The 21674-nt window shown below is 48.9% G+C and overlaps 1 protein-coding gene across 1 annotated transcript in view; it reads right to left on the bottom strand.

The window, feature by feature from the left end:
- The window catches only part of LOC111840212 (neuropilin-1a-like), a 37337-nt gene extending 17748 nt beyond the window's left edge, over positions 1-19589 (bottom strand). The window contains exons 1-6 of the mRNA XM_023804818.2: positions 19060-19589; positions 17435-17609; positions 7676-7854; positions 3896-4111; positions 2175-2330; positions 23-189 (exon numbers count right to left, since the gene is read on the bottom strand). Of these exons, the coding sequence (XP_023660586.1) occupies positions 23-189; positions 2175-2330; positions 3896-4111; positions 7676-7854; positions 17435-17609; positions 19060-19120 (954 nt within the window). The 5' untranslated portion in view covers positions 19121-19589. The remainder of the gene's footprint in view (positions 1-22; positions 190-2174; positions 2331-3895; positions 4112-7675; positions 7855-17434; positions 17610-19059) is intronic.
- Between the last annotated feature and the right edge of the window lie 2085 nt (positions 19590-21674).

The raw sequence follows: 21674 nt of genomic DNA, 5'->3' as shown, positions 1-21674 counted from the left end.
CCCTGAGCTCCGGGCCACAAACCTGTATCCACTCCTTGTTGGAGTCTTGCGCCGGGGTCCAGCCGTTCTCATGGTAGTTGAGGCGCGAGCGGCCAGCGGACCAGTTGCTGTTGTACTGGGAGGAGGCTTTGATCTGCCTGCCTGTGATCTCGCCCGACTCCATCCCCAGCGGCTCCTTGCACACATAGTCTGCCACGAGCAAGAAAAGACAAGCCGAGTGAGGTCTCTTAGACCCTTAGGCAAAGCATTATGGGAAATAAACACTCTGTGCCGGTAACCGTGATGAGATGTGCACTCTGAGCGGTTATACCCCACAAACATAGCCATCGGCATGAGCTAACGTACCATCTTACATTACACTCATTATAAATGCACGTGTGTGTTTGGGCAGGTTTATGATACAAAATCAGGTTGCGTATGATTGGATGCAAACAGGCAGCTCTTGAATTACATGAAACTGGCTTGCGTCAGTCTAGACTTCGGCAAAAAATACCCGAGATACACTGAGTTCACGGAAGCACTGACGCATACTTTTTTGACTTAGTTTTTTGCTATAAGGTATCCTGAATGGTATGAGGTGAGTTCGACTTATATAAAGTAATAATATAATAACATTTATATAGCACCTTTCACAAACCCAAGGTTGTTTTACAAGGGGATGGGATAAAAAACACATGAAGCAGAACAGGGAGAGAAATGTTCATTAAACAGGACAGTTTTTTTAAGTTCGACTTAAAAGTGGAAAGTTATGAACAGTCACGGAGAGACTGGGGAAGAGAATTACAGGGTTTGGGGGGCAAAGTCACTGAATGACCTGCCACTCATAGCGAGAAACTCACGTAAGATTTGACTTGGGCAAGGGTTTTTGTGACTGGTTACTCGCGTCAGTCGAGGGCTGCCTGTAAGGTTAGGTCCGCATGTTTCTGTGTGGGTGTGGGTGAAGTGCATGGGGCCAGACCGGGAAGCGGCGTTCTGAGAAACCCAGATGGATAATCCTGAGACACAAATCTCCCGGATGGAGCTCATCTCTGTGAAGCAGGCCCTTCAGAAAACGACCCTGACCCAAAGCCTGACTGCTGCATGGCGTGTCGCTGTGGGTGATTGAGGGTCACTTTAAATGAGCCATTTGACGCCGTTTAGAGAAGACAGAGTCTCTATGGACGCCAGCGCAGAGCCCAGTGGGTATCTATGGCCACTTGTGGTAAAAGCTGATTTCAGTCACCCTTGACGGTGGATGCATATAAAGCCATATTAAAAAAAAACCAGAACGAAGCAGCAAGCTTGTGCAGGAGACGCCGTCCGTTCATCTATGTGCTACGCTAATAGCATGGTATAGCCCATCACTGCTACGCTAAGCTACATCAGGCGGTTAATGACGTTTGAGCTACATATGATATGCTCTCCTTCATCACGAGTTAACTAAGCAGAAGATTCTGTAATGCTACGCTACATCAGGTGCTAATGAAGCACCATTCTTTAATTAACATATCTTACTTAAAGAGTTAACGGAGCAGAGTGCTCTTATAGCTGTGCCACACGTGAACAGCCCCGCGCCGCAGTTAAGGGACTGTGCTGCGTTAAATGCGCAGCCGTTAAGGGGCCATTTATATGCGCATTTCATGCAGTGCAGCTGCAAATCCTAATGGCCGGAAACGTCTCAAAGGACTGATACCTCTGGACTTTGAAACTATATGTATTCATTTATTGCACTCCACACCAAATTTGCAAATCTCCCCACCAATCAGGTGGTTAAATGTATCTCTTTCCCTTAATGGCCCTCATATCCATCCATCCATCCATCCATCCATCCTCTAAACGACTTGTCTTATGCAGGGCTGTGGGGGTCCAGGCACGATGTGGGGAATAACCCATGATGGGGCACCAACCTGCTTCATATACACCATTCATAGTCCAGCAACTCCAGTTCAGCTTAGAATTATTTTGGGGAGAAACCTGAATACCCAGAGGAAACCCCTCCCCACTGATAAAGGGAGAACATGCACAGCCCACACATGGGGAACCACGGCAGAGATCTGAAGGCTAGTCCCTAAAATGGACAGTGCTCACCACCATACAGCCCAGGGTGGAATTTCATCTTGGTGTACGACGTCACACATCATGTGCCTGAAACTGTCAACGAAGGTCCTTCAAGTTGGCGGCTACTTGACGCGTACCTTCAGGAACCGTCCTCCTGACCACGCTGAAGTTGGCTGAGAAGCCCTCTTTGGCGACGGCGTTGTCCGTGTTGAGCGTCATGGAGAGGATGCCGGTGTAGGACACGATGCGGCCCGGCGAATCCTGTCCGCAGTAGCGGCCGATGTGCTGGCCCACTGCCGGGAGAGAGGGGGGAGAGAGCCCCGTGCTGTCACACCCGAATGCTGGCTCACCGCACGTCCCACACACACCACATGTTGTCACACGACGACACCAGCTCCATTTTTATTTACCCTCCAACCTCCAGAAGATGTTTTAACAAAATATCTAAAAGGAGGTCATTTATTCTGTCCTCAAACAAAATAAAGCATTTGAAAAGAAAAAAATGAAGTTCAGCTGTAGATCTGTAGATATTCAGTGTATTTAACCATACGGGACACAAACTGCGCCCTTTGATAAGGACGCCGACCAATCATGCTGCTATCATCACCTGGTTGAAAAATGGCACAACCTTGGATTAAATAGCTTGAAGAGACTTGGGAGACGCGTTTCCCTCTGCAATCTCAGGCTCCATTCTATCCTTGGCTTTCCAGTGCTCAGAAATAAAAGGGATAATGATTTGGTGGGAGAGATGAACCCCAAGGATTTCAGGGACAGTTTTTATTAGGACTTTGAATCCAGGAGAAAATAGCTTTCATTTTGATCTGGGTCAGCGTGGTCAGTGTATTTGTGACATATGTTGGCATAAGCCGCTACAAATCCTTTGCAGGCAAAAAGACCCTGACCGTCGTTAGCTTCAGCCAAAGCAAAAAAAAAAATAATAACACTTGTCTGACATGTAAATTAGGTCCCCGGCATCTTTCTGTTGGCGTGGATTTCACCTCACCTTCCCTGCCGGGTCAGCGGCGAGTGCCACAGTGACCGTGTAAAGGCCACCGCTGTCAGGGAGCCAGGAGTGCGGGGGGGGGGCGTGCAAAATGGCAGCCCGCGGAACGAGAACCGCTAAACCCTGCGGGTCTCCTGCAGCACGGCGCTGAAGGCGAACGGCACCGCAGGAAACGGGGTCCGACCCATTACTGGCTCCCGGGGAGTTAAAGAGGATAAAAAGGGTACTGGGGTAGCTGGCAATGGTGAGAACCGGATCTCTGCTTATCTGTCGGGTCATTTAGGAAGAAATAAACAATAACCCGGTCAGAAATGGCTGCCGTCTTTGTGCTGAGGTCGGCTAACCCCCCCCCCCCCTCCCAGCCCCACTCCCTACAAAAAAAAAAAATCCTAAGGGTCGGATTGGGCAGCCTGCCGTGCAAATTGCCTTGGCGCGCAATCCCAGAATCCAGACAGCTGAGGGAAGCCATAATCGGCCCAGATAAAGCCCAGTGCTCTGGGCCGGAGATTCTTGCCAGCGAGCTCTTCCTGTCATTCTCCTTACACAATGCTCAGGCCAGGAAGCCGAGGCAAGCTACCCAACGCATCTCTCCCCTTTGACGTCGGAGCGGCTTCAGAGGCCGCAAACAATGACCAATGTCAGACACACTCTGAGTAAGACGACCCAATACACGTCACAGACACTTTGAGCGGTTATTTTACTTTGATCTTTCACTTTTATCTGATTTTATACTACGAACACGAGGAAATGTTTGGTCCGGTGAAGGAACTGTTCCTCTGTAGTTTTCCCCGGTTTCGATGCTACACAAACACCAGCACTATCCTAGAACCCCCACCCCCTCCCCCAGGGTCTCACCTTGAGGGAAACCATCCCAGATTTCCAGGCGGTCGTACTGGCAGTGCGGTGCATTCCCCAGCTCGATGTCGAACTTCTCAAAGTCCAGGATGATCTCAGACATGTCAGGGGCGAAGACCATGAAGGTGCAGTCCAGGTTGTGGGGGTACTTCTCGGGGAACCCGGGGGACGTGATGACTCCATTGGTGGAGGTGATGTTCCTGGAACATTCTGGTCCTGTTTGGGGGAGGGGACACACACTTAAGTACTCTTCCAGTTGCTTCTCGAAATCCCCAGTAGTTAATTTGGAACAGGCACAAACGAGCTGTTTGTTCTGAAGGTATGAATTTATGGACCAACCTCCCCAGCTCGGCTCAGGTGACCCAGAACCCATGATTCACTCAATTGCCCGGCTCTGCGCTCCCAGAAGGCCGGCTAATGGATCTGTGAGCCATGTCTGGGCTGCTTTGCACAGAGGGAGACAGGCCAGGCTGCCCAGAGGAGCGTGTCTACTGGCCCCTGCAAGCCCCTGGGGACAGAAGTCTGAGCCCATGCAGAGAGGGAAGGGACGCAGCTACAGGGCAGCTACAGGGCAGCTACAGGGCAGCTACAGGGCAGCTACAGGGCAGCTACAGGCCAGAGTTCTGTACCGCTCGCCCTCTTGTTGTCATGTTTCCATGGCTAATAGATTATAAAGGCCCTCTCTCAGGTAGCACACAATAACGGACCCACAAATGACAGCCCCGAGGTCAAACCCACCGCCTGAAGTGTCACCGCACCCCTCTAAGTTTCTGAATCTCAGTGGGCCGGTTGGGGCAGGGGGTACAGTCCGGCCGCACGGTTCACGCCCAAACCCCGCTTTCCAAATCAACAACATGATCGTCGCTTTAAAAGCTCGAGCTAATAGCAGCAGCTGGGATACACAGGAAAAGCAAGACAGGCATTTGGTGAGACTGTACAGAAGCATTCGGAATGAAGCCATGATGCCGAGGGCTGGGTCTGCCACAGAATGTGGTTTCTGGCTTATTTACGTGGTTTTTTTTTTGTCTTTTTTAGCAAGCCTTGATTCTGCGCTGTTAGGGGCAATGCTGACTGCCTGGGGGGGGGGCTTTTTAACGATAGGAGGCAAACTTTTTATAAATGGCAACCAAATGCTCCGGGGTAGACTATGGGATGGGCTGACATTTAACGCTGCACGTTACTTTGTTCGCAAAAAGCCGCCGCATTTGGGAGTAATCTGTCACAATGTCTTTTTAATTCCGCACATCACTTGGCTGATGTTTTCTATCTGATAATTAATCTCTGCTATTCAGCAGTCACTTTTTCCTAAAGTGCTTTTATCCAAATCGATAGTTTACACTTAATCTACACAAAGGGGCTGCTTTCAATGCCGGGGTTGTGGGTTCAGAGTTTGCACGGTCGCCTCCTGTTTGCTCCGATCTCCTCCCACCATCCAAAAACATGTGGTTAAGTGAATCGATGTCTTTAACCTGCTCCTAGAGTGTATGCACGGTGATGAGCACCCCATACTGGGCGTCCCCTGCTTAGTGCCCGGGACAAGCTGCCCCAGTCCACTGTCACCCTGCTTCATGATTAAATTTTATATTTTTGGCATTTTTACTTTAGTGATCTTCAGGTGCAGCTTCCACGCAACCATAACGCTATGTGCTGATCACACGAGATCACGTACTTTTCCATTTTTGAAAAGTCACATCAACGTCACCCTGTCTCCCGTTAGATGCCCTAGAAAGTTCTCAGCTCCTACTTTCCTCTCAATTTCCTCTCTCACTGGATCGTGGCCAGTTTTGTTCCAGGAACGCAACGCGGCGTCTCCACGCGCTCAGGAAACGACAGACGTAAAACTTCTCCAGAAAGGGAAATCGGGAACGGTAAGCTCGACAGATAAATCCCGAACAGAACAGTGGAACCACACCCGGCACCGGAGCATCCACACTGGACGTTCGGCGGGGCTGTAACCAGACACTGCTTTTAAGTGCTGGTTCTCTTGTAAAACTGTTCCGGTTCTATTGTGATAAATCTCTAGGTAGCGCATGTCAGACATCGATCCTTATAGAGTGGGCCCAGAAACTGCGGGAACAGTCCAGTGTGTGGCAAAGGCTCCTCTGATGCCCAGCTGGGGAACGTTTCCCAAAAGCTCCAATTTAGCACCTTACATAGTTGGAACCTTTCAATTGCGTGGTAGCTAGCAACCGTGTTTCTGGGAAACGCACGCGTGTGTGACGATGCTAGCTGGGCCCGTATGTTTCCCGGACGTGTGACACAGCCAAGGAGACGCACAACAGGCATATAAATAGATAAACCAAGCAGGAGAGGGAAAGGCCAGCCTCCCCCCTCTCTATTATCGCCCCAGGTGCTGTTTAAGGCAGCAGGTGAGTAGTGGCATTAAGAGCCGTAGCCGATGGTGAACCGACAAAGGCCCTTTTCAATAGGATCTCTGTGTCGGGTTTTGCTAACTTTTTCGGTCCTTTGCTGTGGCTTTGATGTGTTTTTGTTTTAGGACCTAGAACATATGTTCTTGGCCAGTCAACTACACCACAGCAAAATTAGATAAAGAGACATGGTAAATGTGGGCGTCCTCCAGAGGAACATCTTGGTTGACTTCTTAAAATGTCATACGTTACGTGACTGAAATTTGAGATCATGGCTCTGTTGCCTTGTGCAGAACTTGCATGTAATGGAAGTGTGTCGGGAACGTCGTCGTCGGAAGTGATGTCTGGAGAAACTCTGTCACTGTTCAAATAGTCTGCGCCCACATTGGCACAGAAGCTTCCCTGCTCCTTCTAAGAGACTCGGAACCATCCGTGGTTCTCCCTGTAATGACTTGTGAAGGGCACTGCATTGGGGACTCCCAGTGTCTGTCCCACGGTACTTCGTCACATGTAAGAGGGTAAATACATGATTTGCAGCCTAGGAAGGCAACAGGAAGTACAGAGCAAGTAGAGATGGACGATGGAGACTGATAGCAGAGACACTAGCCAAGAATCTTAGTTAGATGTCCAGGTTTCGGGGGCCGCGTTAGATTAAAGGGGTCTGTGTAGGCGACTGTATAAGCTGGGAGCATGAACGGCGGCCTTGTTATCGTCAGATCTGACCTTTTCGCTTTTGGCATACGCACAGCTGGATGGCGCTGAGGAGGTAGCGGGTCGCGGAGCCATCCCGCAACGGCCTAATATGGAAGTCGCCGACCGTAGGAACTGGGAGGATTCGTAGGACCCCAAGGCTGCGACACTCCTGGCTTCAGTTCAGCAGATATCGTTCAGAAACAAAGCCTCCCGTGCCCGACTGCGCCGTCGCCTTCGACTGCAGCTGACAACGGCATCACGTAACCGCCCCTCCCCCACTCCCGATCATCCGGCAGGGGGGTGGGATTCTCATGCCGACTACAAGGTGATATACAACACACGGCTAAACAATGCGAGCCGTGCTTTCAAAACAAGCCCCCCGCTCCCCGGTGGTTGGCGTGGCCGGCTGACAGCGTTTGTCTCACGGCACACAACAAATATAAATGTACAGCTGAACGAGGAATAAATAAAAATGTTTAGCTGTGACTCCTACACAAGATTTACAGCGTTCGTAATCAACAGATTACTGCTTCCTGAACAAGTTCCTGCCTGCACTCTTGAGACGTGAACCGAAAATGCTCGCAGTGAATTCCCAGCTACATAAATACAAGTAACAGAAAAAAATAAATCCATATTTATAGTAATAGAGTCCAGCTGAGGCTATTGTCGGGGTTGGGGGGGGGGGGGGGGTGCCGGGGGAGGGAGACAGTGTACTGACCCGTTTTGTAGACCTCGTAGCGGATGGAGAATCCGGCCCCGTGCGTCTCGTAGTCGGACACGAACTTGATGATGAGCTGGTTCCCTGACGAGATCATGGGGGTGGGGGCGATCTTGCCGCAGAACTTTCCGGTCTTGGCGTTCTCGTCGGTGCCGTCGCGCACCTCCACGTAGTCATACCTGGAAAAGCCGGGACAGGACAGTCAGACTGACAGTGAAGGCCTTCAACACCGGGGGGGTCTTCATTATGGGGGGGCTTTGTCTGGCTCCACCCAACATCTGAACATTTACACGGAGACAAAGACAACGATGGCTAACATCTTGATGGTAGCGCTTGAGAGGTTCAAAATGCTAGCAACATATGAGCAATAGCTTCTAATAGCTCAATGTAGCTTGTTTATTTTCCGGAAGGTTAGCTTGGTTATTGAATAGTGATGGACAGAGTGAAATATGAAAACTGCTTAGTTCTGCACCTGCTGATGGCTACTATGGATGCCCTAAGGCATGTAACGTAAGTAAAACAACAACATAACGAGCGATGAGAAAACAACAACGTTAGCAGCAACAAGATTCCTAATAGACATAATAACATTAGTGACAGTATTACCAACAGACATAATAACTGCATCAGTAAAACTGCAGTCAAAACAATTTCCATCACCCCTCAAGGTAAAGTAAATTATGAGCTGCGCTCGCTGTAGACGTTTCATGGGTTCTCAGGTTAACTGGCAGCTGGGGGAGTGTGGGGATGGGGCAGGGGACAGGGGGTAAGTGGTGAAGGGACACCCGCTGAAAGCTTAAGCTCCCAAGGCAGTGCCTCGCAAAACGTTCCCCTTTCTGGCTTGAATTAATGTGCAAATGTGGGGAATGTTACTGGCCGTGGTGAGGATGGTACAGGAGAGAGGAAATGCCCAAGGTTTATAACTGAAGACTGAGGTGGCTGTGGGCACAGACTCAAGCCAGAAAGGAGAGTAAGCTGCAGGATGACATCACAGGCGGATGACATCACAGGCAGATGACATCACAGGCGGATGACATCACAGGTGGATGACATCATGGGGGACCGGTCGACATTTTTATTAGCTGAGACATACCCGCGAGTAGCACCCTGGATCATTGCAAAGACCTAGATGGATACGCATGGCAGGAGAAGTCGATAGGTCCGCAATTGCCTAACGTTTGTTCCCACAAGTTAAGCTTGTTACCGTGTTAAATGTCATGATTAAATACCTTGGCTAGACGTGTGGTGACAGGAATCGTTTTGCATAAGAACACGCCTGAAGTTCAAGAATCATGTATATTAGAGATAATGATAATGATAAACGACTACCACACATACCTGCTGTGCATAACCGCTTATGAGTCAAGCTGATCCTGAACCTTCTCATGAAAGCATAGTGTACTTAGCCCATGTGGCACCCTAGGCGAGCTGAAATTGGCTTGCTAAGTCAGTGCCCCCCTCTGAATATGGTGCCCTAGGCAGCTGCCTAATTTGCCTAATGGTGCTAAGCTGGGTTCACCCTGGATGGGACAGCAGTTCACTGCTGCGGACCCATAGATTCACTGAATGAAGGATGATTCTGCTAAGCTGTACAGCGCTGACCGCGGGGTCAGCATGCAGAACATGGGGACAAAACGGGACATCGTCCCCCGAGCGACCAAGCTGCCAATCATTACGACGATGATGGCATTAAAGATGAGCGCACTCGGAGTTAAATCGTCACGCGGCTGGGAGCCGGAGAGAGGCGGCATTAGGGCAGCCGGCACTACTCTGTGGACCTGCAGTCACGCAAGAGCCAGAGGGGGGCGGCGGGGGGGCTGTAATGAGCCCCCGCTGACTGTTTGGAACGTCTCCTCTCTCGCCTTCGCATCCCTCCGGACCCCCTCCGGAGTCCCTCTTTTCAGGAGCATCTGCGGAAGCGACCACGCAGGCCTGCAAAAAAAACTGGATTTTGGTTCTCTCTGTGTGTGTGTGTGTGTGTGTGTGTGTGTTGGGGGGGGGGGGGGGGTCATGCATGTTCCCTGTGGGTTTATTGCGCTTCTCTAGCAGCAGAACTCCAGTGCTCTCCCCTTGCCCAAACTCGTAAAAACTGCAAAGACATAAACGCTGAAGCTCAGCTCCATGCATATTCTGCTTGTGGGCTTCCTTTCCCAGTTGTGGGAAAACAGTGTAAAGGGCACCACCATCGTGCAAATCGCCGCAAAATTACATATGACGTCTGCGATATGGACTGAGGGCTTCCCGCTTCCTCGTGCTCCCCGACACGCGCGGGCAGGACGCGGGCAGGACGTGAGAGGACGCCCCACCCTCGCTTCTCCCGCGGAAAATGGGAAGGGCCAAGCCGCCCCCTGCCTCACAGCACGGCTTGCAATCTCCTGGCCCATCTTCGCTAATGCGACTAGACAGACATCCATCACGATGACAAACAAACAGCGGCCTCTCCTCTTAAAGCGGCAGGCGCGTCACTAAACACTGTGGGCACCCCGTAAGCGCCGTGATATCCTTCAACAGCAGGAACCTGAAAATGGCAACCAGGATGTTTTTAATGAGACAGGAATTAATGGATGTTCATCCGCATCATATTAAGTTAGACCTTATAAAAGCCTAAGCCCAGGGTGATTAATAATAAGTTAATGAGATTCTCATTTGAGTATCACATATACCCTCATAAGGAGAAGTATAGAACGGATAAGGCAGGTATATATGTACTGGGGTAGATATAACGGCCTCGGGATCTCTAAGCACTGGCTGAATTGTCTAGCATGTAACTGGCCACATATGCTCAGTTCGTCCACAACACATAGCAAGATCGCTTACGAACACAATTAAACCGACCAATCAGCAGCACTCCCTCCACGGGCTGCCACCCTGCGGCCGTACGACCGTCTGCTGACGGCACGAGTTGCCACCTTCCCACGATTCATCACCACGCCGACGTGGCGCTGAGTCGTGCCACCAGCCACCTGCGGGTCAGTCCTCCCCGAAGCGCTACACGCAGTTCAAACAATTAACCGTGCTCTCCGGAGAACATGGTATCGGCCCGTAAATGAGGTTAAAGCTCCACAGTGGAATGTTCCTCCGCCTGCCAAGCTCGGGGAAACTTCGTAGCGTTAAACAAACGCCAAGATCAGCCGACCAAACAAACATTCAAATTAAACAAACGATCGTCTATGCAGGGCTCAGACTCCTTGAAATGTAACAAAATCCAAGCCTCTGACTGAGACTAAGCGGCGTAAAGGAATGACTGCACAACTTACTTCTATTTTCTATGCCCCAAAGGTAATGTTCTCTCCGCTAATGAACCTGGCCAGCAGTCATGCCTTTAACCCCAAGGCTGTTGGTCAATACATCTTGCCAAGTGTTCTGTGTGGTTATTAAGTGTTTTCGCTAAGTGGCCTGAGTAGGCTGATGTAAACACGGTCCCTAGCACATATTCTCGACACCTACGCTTGTAGGCTGCTGACATCAGGCCATGAACGCAGATGCTTACATAGGACAGACTTCCCAATGACTGGAGTCGCGGTTCCTTCCGCAGGTTCTGGCTCTGTACCCCATTAGTAAATCTGGGAAGAGAGAGTCCCACAGGCAAACTACACCTGGGACAGGCTCCAGGCCGGAGATAATGTGGAATGAGACTTGGATACATTTTCTCCAAGACATTTCAGCTGTCCTATTCTGGCCCGACCAGGCAGAAGTTTAACATACGCTTTCTGGTGATTGATAATGATTAAGGATGGGTGATAGATTAGACTGGCTTTTTCTGTTACGTTAATGATTAATTACTCTGCTGAAAGAGCTACGTACCAAGGACCAAGTTCTTCCCCTTTGAATGTACAATAATCGTTCTTTGGGAAACACAGACAAACTGATGTGTCACCGAAACTCGGAACTCTAAGATCTTGTAGACATTTCCTAAGTCAATGTTTCGCGTTGGCAAAAAAAAGGTGGGGAGAAAATGCAACTACAAAGCCTGCTTTGGTTTGTTTTCCTCTCGCAATAAAGTGCTCTGATAGGTCTATCACTCTTCCCTCCCGCTGGCAAGAACACGATCACATGACTTGTCCCCCACTGTGTGCAACGGGCCCCAGGCTTCAAGACCACTAACGTTTTTAGTTTGATGTGACTCCGCAGCACCATTAAACGCAGAGCAGCCTAGAGGTCATTGCAGCCCAGCCAGGAGAAACGTCTGCTGTTTATTGGCTTCCTTTACTGCTGTTCTTACGTGGGCCCTGGCAGAAAGTTGGGACTCTTTTTACACTCAGCTGCAAAATCTCCCTTCCTCTTTTCTTCCTGTACATTTTTCTTTCCAATAGTAGCAATAACACTGGAGGGGGCTGTTTTGTGAAAGGGAAAGGTACACAAAGGTCTGATTCAGGGAGCAGCCAGATGATGGAGATTATAAACTTCACACACTTCTGGAAATGTTTTGAACGCATGTCAGCCTCTGAATCACGGACTCGCGCTACGCCTGACGTTGTCTAAATGTTTTCTTAGCATATTTCTGTTATTGTTACTGTAATCTGACACTTGTTTAACTCTGGACTAAACTAAAAAACGATGGGGATGTAGAATTAAATACAGAGAGAAGGAAAATGTGTCTTACTATGGAAAATATATATGGCTTATCTCACTCTGGGTGGTTTAACCACTATGGCCGTCACATGACAGGATGCATTGGATCTGATTAAGTTAGCACAGTACACAAATCTGATAATATGTCACAAATCTCCAGATAAGCCTGAAACAAGTGATCCTACTGGCTTAACAAACAGACATCAGATGCCAAAATGTAGTGTTCTGACTTTATGATTCCCTGGAATCTCTCATTATTTTTCGGAAACCTTTTACAGATATTCCCCAGGGCAGTGATGGATGGACTGATGGATGTTTGCAGCGAGATACAAAATGACTTAATGGATGGAATGTTTAGTCTGTTCATGCAAGGGGGGGGGGGTTAAAAAGCAAACCTAAGTAAAAGTCACTAGGAAATAATTACCAAGGAGGGCAAATGCCACAGGCACCTGCTTCGGTGTGTGTGTGTGTGTGGGGCGGTTATCAGGTGCTGGTGAAGGGATCTGCAAACAGTGACACGGATTGTTGACCCCATAAGCCCCCCAAGCCTGGTCCGACCACCTACACTTAATCCATCCTCACGAAGAGGATCGTCATCAAGCCGCGGAACCAGCAGGTTCAGACACAGGTCAAGCCGGACAACCGCGAGTTAATAAATAAAACATCATAATGAACACCAAGTAAATAAATCGCCGTAAAACAGCTTACTCAGTCTGCGGGATTAATAATCAGCAAAATGATGCATGCTTTTTTTTTTTTTTATGAAGCGCGGTGGGAGTATCCAAACAAAACAGCTCGGCTTGGAGGCAGACGGTGCGTTCGGTCCCGGCGCAATGCGGACGCGCTAATGAGGCATGCGTGCGGCCCGCGCTCACGCAGGACAGGCGGCCATGCGGCCATCAGGGGCATCCAGAGTTAATGACCGCGGCCGCTTCCTGGCTCATCCGGCACGTGTCCGGTCCCATCAATCTGGCCTGGGGGGGGGGGGCTAAATGGATCCCTACTGGAAAGGTAGACGGGGGGGGGAGGGGGGGTAAGAATGAGGAGGGTGGGATAGGAGAGTGACACGGTGAAACACCCACTGCGGTGTCTGCGTCGCATAGCCGATGGGGGCTCTTGCAGGGGGGAGGGGATTTAAAAAGCCACCTGCTTGATTATATTTGCTACTGAGGGCAAAGGGTAGCTCTCAGTCACCCCCACCTTAATCTCCTGATAAGGTCACATGAGCTCAGACACAGCCAAGCAGCACTGTTACTACTGTTAGCTGCCAGTAGGGGGCGTTTCCATGCCGATCACATCATTCCTGGTGGTGTCCTGTAGCTCTGTGACATCCCTCTCTTATATGTTACTGTGACATTTTTCACTGTGTTTTTCCCCTCTCTGTGTTTTTTTTCTGGTTTTCTTGGAAATTAGGAAAAGCACAAGGAGCGCGTGGATGCCAAGCCGGGGGTGGGCCGGTTGGCACGGTGACACTGCCGCTCCTTGCCAGTTTCTTGAGGGCAAGCTGTCCTCTGTGCTCAAGACGGCTGCCATGTTGTTAGCTGAGGCTTCAGAGAGCCCGTCCAAAATGGCCACAGCAGGTGGCGGGGCGTGCGGGGGGGGTGAGGAGGCAGGGGAGCTGTGACATGGTGTGGGGCAGGGTGTTTGGGAGAGTGCGGTGAAGCTACTGTCAGCCCGAGCAGTGCCAGCAGGGACGCCGTGCGGCCGAGGGTCCTCAAGGAATAGCAAGGTGGCAAAGCGAGAAGAGAACGGAGCAAGGGGATGCGGAGAGCCGTAGAAGAGTCTGGGGAAAGCCCCGAGTTTGGAAACAGCACCGCCCCTTTAAAAGCCCCTTTGAGCTGTTTTGGCTGCGGCCGACATCAAAGAAAGAAGCACAGACAATGAGTCCAAAAACAAGCAGATTTGCGTCAGATTTAGGTAACAGAACTAATCCCCGATCTCAGTCCCCGGCGAACACTCCATAAACAAGCAGGGGGTGACTTTTGCAGAAGGACTCTTTTGTCCTCCTTTTCGGGGACTCCTGAAAAGCTGAAGCACACGGGCCTGGGGGAGGGGGGGGGGCACGGGGGTGGGGGGCGCGCTCCTCCTCGCTGACGCATGGCCCGTGTCCGAGGCCCACAAATCGATTTAGTGTGAAGTCCATCTGAAGCGCAGCGTGGCACTAAGCGGCTCTGGCGGGTCCGGACACGCTGCATTCAGGCCCCAAGGGGGCAGGCCGGCTAAAGCCATTCTTTCTGTGCCATGCATGGTCGGGGGGGAGGGGGGGCAGGCAAGCAATCACAAATAAATCCTGGGCTGAGCTTCCCCTCCTTGCTCGCTAATTGTAATTAGGATTAATTTTCTCCACCGCTCCAGCTCATATCTGAGGCGCGCGTCCCGGCGCTCAACCGAAAAATCAGGCACTCCTCGCAAATACGACAAGCGTGAGACAAAGGAATGATATTATTGTTGTTTCCGTTGGGGGAAAAAAAAGGCATCTGCGATTCTGTTATATGTTAAATATGCTGACACACCACCTTTAGCAGCCAGACTGACGAACACAGATCAAGGCGGAACTCTTGACATCCCCATTGTGGACAGAGTGAAAGAACCTGGACTTTTAGAGGAGCAGACGGAGCCCGTGACATTCAACACGCACCGGACAGCCCACCCATTTCAGCCTCCTACAGCTGTCTCCCCCCCTTACCCCCCACCCCTGTCACTCCTTGAGGTCCGAGCGGCCGACCCAGAGCGACTCTGTCCCTGGGCTCCACATGTGACCCACCCCCCCCGCCGCCCCCGCCCCCCCCCAGCCGGCCTCGTGACTGCCGCTCCCCTGTGAGGAAATGCCTTTGAGGTGAGGCGGTAACACTGGACAGAGACTCGCTGTCCACGGTGAAAAAAAAAAGCCCCCCTTCTCCAAGGGGGGGGATTCTGCTAGCCGAGACTCTCAGAAACTCTCACGACGGGGTTAGGATACGGCGGAGACTTTTCATTCTGCATCAGTCACTAGCTGTGAGCGCAAGGGCAAATAATGTGCTATTTTAAAAAAAAACGCATTAAATACTCCGCAAATGGCAGGTGAGAGATACATGGAACAGAATTGGATGGAAACCCGGCTGGCCTCCCCCCGACTCGCAGACCTGTCCGTTATGGAGACAAGCTGGCCCGAAGCAGCCTTCTGCGCTCCCACTGTTCAAAGGTCCTTTCACGCCGGTCACCTTGGGGAGTTTCACCACGCGCGTGTGACAGAAACACACGGCGCTCCGGCGAGCACAGAGTCTGGGAGGCGCGCCAGATCCACCGGCCCGGCCCAGAGGATGCGGCCTCCTGTGACCGCCTTTGCTACCTCACCGAGGTTTTTTTGAGGTCTGCTGGCATAGAAGAGACAGATTTGCTTCGACCCCCCCCCCCCAACCCGAATGACAGCTGAGCCCTCGAGAGGCACCGTGCAGATACCGCTCCGCTGCACGGACTCCAGCATCTACGGCTCGGGGTTGAGCGGCGGTCATGTGACCAAAAGTCTGAGCGAGCCGGCTTTGTCTCTCCTGGGCTGCCCCGGCTGGGCACGACTGTGACGCCGCGCCCAGGGCGCCCACACAAAGGCTTCATTTAAGCTCCCCACACCTCAGGCCATTGACGGCATGACTGGCTGTTCCTCCCGCCGAGACGCTCTTAAACACGCTGTACTTTCTGCCCGCTGGCTTTTCAAGACACGTCCCGACACTAAAAGCTACCGGAAAATCCACAGGGGCCACCGAAATGCAAAAGAGTCCCAGATCAACCTCATCTGGCTAGAATATGCCTTTTATCAAACTTGCTGCGGCGAGAGAACAGTCACACGCTTGTTTTGCCTAGTTATTTATTTTTTTTGCCTATTCTGCTGTGTCACTGGACATAAAGCCACACAGCTCCTAAATGCTGCTGTACCACAGAAAATAAAATATTTTCTCTTCGACCAGAAATTTCCAGAACTTTCTTTTTCCTTGGACGGGCCGAAAAATAACAGACTAATTGTTCTAAATAAAGGCAGCTTACAAAAGCGTAGTTGCCTGACACTTCCGGAGTTATGGGTTCGAATCTCGCCTCTGCTTAGTGTGTGAAGCTTGCATGTTCTCCCCTGGGCCCACAGCATGCAGTTAGGCCAGCTGGTGTCTCTGAAATCCCTACATGTACGATGGTGCTTTGTGGGGGACTCGTGCACCGTGCTTCATGGGAGGGTTTGTGACCATGTACTGGATAAGGGGTTAGATGGATGGATGACATCACGTTCTAATAAAAGTCCTGTTTTCATCTGTGGGCTGGTTTGAATGGTTTGGTTTAAGTGTGCGGCCTTATCTTCCTCCCAAGGTCACCCAAGTAAGCAGCGCAAACATTTGGAGTGTTCACTCCTGGTGAAGGGCAAGTCCCCTGGAATTGGGCGAATGCCACCAAACCAGTGGCCAGACCTTCAGCTTTAAGCACTAAGCAGCCCAAACCAGATGAGGGTTACTTAAACAGTGCCAATAATCATGGGTGGAGTTTTGGGAGGCAGTCGAAATTGCAATTAATTGGTCAGACCAGCATTACGCGTGTTCTGTGCTGGAACTCTGCACCTTTGCATAAGCAGTTTATAGTTTGTTGGTACAGACAAAATACTAAGTTGTGTGTACTTCAGAAACGTGTGTTAACACGTAAGGTGAGCAAGATGCTGCTGTTTGCCCCCCCAAGGCAAACATCCAACTCTGCTTATGCCAATAGTATTGGATTCAATGATTCCCACTTAGACAATGAAATAGTCACGATTGCTTCGTAGTACATTTAGTCACGTCTGAAGATTAAAGATGTACTTGCTTTTTGCAACAGTAGCAAAGCTTTTCCATATCAGAGCCAAAACCACGAACAGGTCAAACAGAAACCAGAGATATCGCTCAAAAAGTTACGATCTTTGCGTCCCCAAACTTCGTTAAAGTCACGGAAGGATTAAGCATAACTGTGATCCCCCATATTTCTCTACGTTTAAAAAAAAATGGCTAAATGAAAGATTAAATAAACGTTATATTCTTCTTTGCTGAAGAATCTTGATTCTACTTGTGCATTAATTAAGGAAACCAGGCCAAAATATAGGAGATTAAGGTAAACTGTATATGCTGTTTGAGCGATATTCAGCAACGGGACACCCTCATGGCCGGCAGGTGGCGCAGTTCAGTTTAAAATCGCAGTACTTACTTGCAATCTCTATCTTCGAGATCAAAATGAGGGTTAAAATTGATTAAGATCTTCTGGTACGGCTCTGGAGCTTGGATCACCCATTCGCATTTCTGAGATGGTCCATATGAGGTTGGGTAGCCAGGTGAAGTAAGATAACTTGCATTGGTTATTTGGATGTTTCCCCCGCATGTATCTGCAAATAAATAAGACGAAACAAGACGTTAAAATGAACAGCACCACTTACTTTCATTACTTGAAAGCTACGATATATTTTCATTCATCGTATATTTTTTCTTGTTCAATACCACGTACAACTACTATATACGGCTATAGAATAGTGGAAATGTAAATGAAATGTAATGTGATGCAATATAATGCAACAAATAATGTAAGAGAATCATGCGTATATGTACATAACACAGAGCAGTTTATAACCTTTTACACGACTCTTTTATTCTAGAAGACACCTTTATCAGAGCTGGAATAATGTCAGTTGCATTCCGTAGAGTTTTATCATTTTACTACGATTACTCTCATTCAACAAAACATCCGTGTCCCGCTGAAATACAGAGCCCCATCCGTAATGACTGCCCCGCTACGTCCCTTATTGTTGACTAGGTATAGCAACAAGCTGCCTTGCTGAATCAATAATAAACACTGGTGTATACTTAAAAATATAATATTACGTAGCCTAGATTGTTTTTTTTTTTTGCTTCGCATAAATGTGTGCTGATGCACTGAAAAAGCAAAAATAATTTTCGCTATTGATTTCAATTGTAAAGCGACGCTCCGTCCCTCTATACCCAGTTATGCGGGCTGACTTTTAAGTCTGTTTGTAAAAGAGACGATGTCATGTCGCGCTTTGCGTATCCTGTCACCGATGGGTGACTGGAGGGGGATAGACGGCCGGGGTGGCCGATGGACACGGGGGCTTAGGGTGACCATTACGGTCAGATGGGGGAGAGAGAGAAAGCGATAGATAACAGCCGCGATCTGACGCAGCACAGCCCGCCCGAGATCATGCTGCAGGCGGCTGCGACCCCTCCGATCGCTGGGACGACGCGAGTGAAAAGACGGGCGCTGCTCGGCCGTTCCCATGGCGGGGCTGGAAAGAGGTTCCAGTAACTAAAATGCATTATTTTCTACTGTCAATTAAACTACAAGTACAGTGAATACTAGCCGTTACCCCCTATTTGCCACTTCTACGACCGCAACATAAAAAAAAAGATTCAGTGCAATTTTCTATTTCTTAGTCTGCGTCGTTCGTATGTCAGTCTTCTGACACTAATACCTGTTTACTTCTCCATGTTTTACATTTCGGTGTGCATTTAAATAACTATTAAATAGTTAAATCTATTGAACATTTCAACCATGTTATGCATAGCTTAACTGCAATTTTTTTGTCAAAATAATCCTAAGGTAAGGCGGATATTTATAAAGTTTGACGCAGAGATAGCAGGTAATCCAGGTGTTTTTTTCCCAGACAACTGTCCGTGTGTGAAACAGTTATAATCAATGCGGCGCTGTATGTATCCCTTAAGTGACATGCACACAATTAACCACCAAACACCAGTATGCTAGAATAATACATAATGTAAATAAAATACTTTAAAAAAAATAAGTCTATTTGATTTCTTACTTACCGCCAAGAACTACAGCAATGAATGTTTTCAACAAAATGACAATCAGGAATCCACAAGACATCCTTGTGTTGAAAGGAAAATAAAAGAAAACGAGAAAGCGACTCTCCTCAAGGATTAATCCCGTTCGTCTGGAGCAGAAGCAACAAGCGAAACGCCTCGACGTCGCAGAAATGCGTCTTAAAGCTCTTCAGGTCGCTCGCATCCCCCGTGTCATTCAGCTGCGCTTTCCAATCTCATTTCCCCACTCCCGATCTTCTCCCAGGTACACGCTTTGCCATTTCCTAAGTAAGGGACACTAATCCGAGAGAAGAGTAAGAAAAAAATCACACGTCCAGTTTCATAAAATCCCACCGATCGACCGTGCAAATCCTCGGCTGTTAGTGGAGACAAATGAAAGCGTCTTAGTTTTTGGAGAAGTGTCAGGATGCAGCATGCACGGCGCTCGCCCGATCGCTCTCAGCACTGACAAGAAGCGAGCAGGCAGCCCCAACATCTGTGGAGTGGCATTACTACCATACACTGGCGCTGAATGACCGTCCCCCCCCCCCACCCCCGCGGCCTGCGGAGCGCTGGTTGGCCGCTTCGCCTTGAAATCATAGGGATGCCTGATTGGTTTGATCGCAAAAAAACAGGAGTGAAGGAGGGTGACTCCCCTCCGTCCAGCACGAAACTACTTCGGTGCTTGAAGCAGGGAACAGGAAAAGCATGAAGTGGGACATAAATTCTCATAACCTCGTAGCTGCAACAAATTATTCACTAACAAAACGGGCGGAACTTTAAATCAATGTTTATGATCATTGCTTAAGATCGTTTATATATTACTCTTTAGAGCACCCAGCATATAGAATAGTGACAAATGTATTGTCACAAAATATTTCCCTTCTATTAAAGGAATAGCGTGTTTGTAACCATTTAAAGTCTTACCAGACCAACAAAACGTAAAGGTCATCTATCTGTGTTCTGCATGTGAAATATACAGGTAGGTCTATGCGAAGTCAGATGAGTGGTGCAATAGGCTAATTAAAATTAGCTACTAATTTCGATGTCATGGGATAAGAATCCCATCAGGTTACATGTAAAAATAATATAGGCTTAACTTGAATAACTTATCGAGCCCCTTGGTTCCTTACCAGGTAAGCAGCTGTAAGATTGCCGGATGGATGTAACTTTACAGTCATGGGTAAAGATTTCAGTGCAGTGTATAGATCCATGCAGGAAAAACTGCGCTGATACTAACTTAAGTTTTGGGAGACGCTTAAGAATACTTGTCATATAACTACTGCAAATGGATTTGATGTGCATGCTCTCATTCAACATGACAATCCCTTGACACCTTGAAAGAGAGGCATCAGGCCTTCAGTATACATGCATACCTCGATATCTATAGTCTTGATGTTAAGGTAGGTCTATATAGTATGATGTTTGATTGAATAAGAGGACGGAAGGCAGCGGTATCCTTCGGAAACGGGCAAGCCCTCCTCCCCTTTCCTGCTTCCAACTTTATCGCGCTGTACAAGATAAACAGGGACGGCGTCTTCTCTGGGTCGAGCCCTGGCTGTGCTATCAGGTGGCACCGAGCAAGGCTTCGTGCTTCAGCCCGGGCATCTGCTCACCGATACCGCTACAGTTTAAAACACAATCAATCCACCTCTATCTCCCGAGGAACGGATCCCTGTTGAAATATCTAGGTTCGAGTTTCACTGAGGGGGAAGGGGGTTGAAGAAGCGAGTCTTCCCTCACAGATTTTAACATGAGATCTCGGGTTGCACACAGTTCAGGAGTTTTCTGCGTTAAGCTCATCATCGATCCGTTGGGTGGTCAAAACAAGACGCTGATTTATTAACGAGAAGACGGGGTGAAAACAGCGCGTATAGCGTTGACGGACCTGTTACTCGGCTATGTTCGGCTCTCTGCGAACTTCTCCGATGTTATTTGAACAAGCTGGAAAGCGCATATAGTCGTCCGTCTCGAGTAGCTGCGCAGATCGCTTCGGATGAGGCAACCTGTCTTGTAAATAAATGGCAAGAGGAATCGATGACCATTTAAGACTTAGGATGGGCTGAAGCTCCAGCGAGCCAGTTAGTGGAGCGACAAGTAAACCCAAATGGACCCCATATTTCTCAAACTATGATAAAATGCAGAGCACAGCATGACCATGACATTCTTGATCACTTAATCGGCTCGGTTGAGAAACTCCACCAGAATTTCACCCCAATTTCACAACTGGCTGAAATCGGAGGCATAATTTAAATATCGCACTACATCATGACAAGATGCATAAAACCAAACGAAACTCGCGTCAACTTCATGACTGACAGTCACATTTAGCCTAAATCTAAAAATCTAAATTGCTCATTCCTCGGCATTATCGGTATTTACGTTTTCCACAAATAACCAAAATACAGTCACGTCATCTTTTCCCTTTTTAAAGCAATTATTTTTATTTCGCACGCACTTTTCCATTCAGCGCACCGAACAAAGGGCTGCGCCTCAATTCATTTGCTCAAGTCGCTCTCTGATGACTCCGCTATGAATAAAATGCTAAATCGAATTTGAGCCTAGAATTGTTTTACCGCAGCACGCAAACATATAGCCAACTGTGAATAAAGCTTTTA

This window comes from Paramormyrops kingsleyae, chromosome 4, assembly GCF_048594095.1.
Source record: "Paramormyrops kingsleyae isolate MSU_618 chromosome 4, PKINGS_0.4, whole genome shotgun sequence".
NCBI lineage: Eukaryota > Metazoa > Chordata > Actinopteri > Osteoglossiformes > Mormyridae > Paramormyrops > Paramormyrops kingsleyae.
Note: the sequence above shows the minus strand (reverse complement) of the source record. Positions and strands in the feature narration are given on the sequence as shown.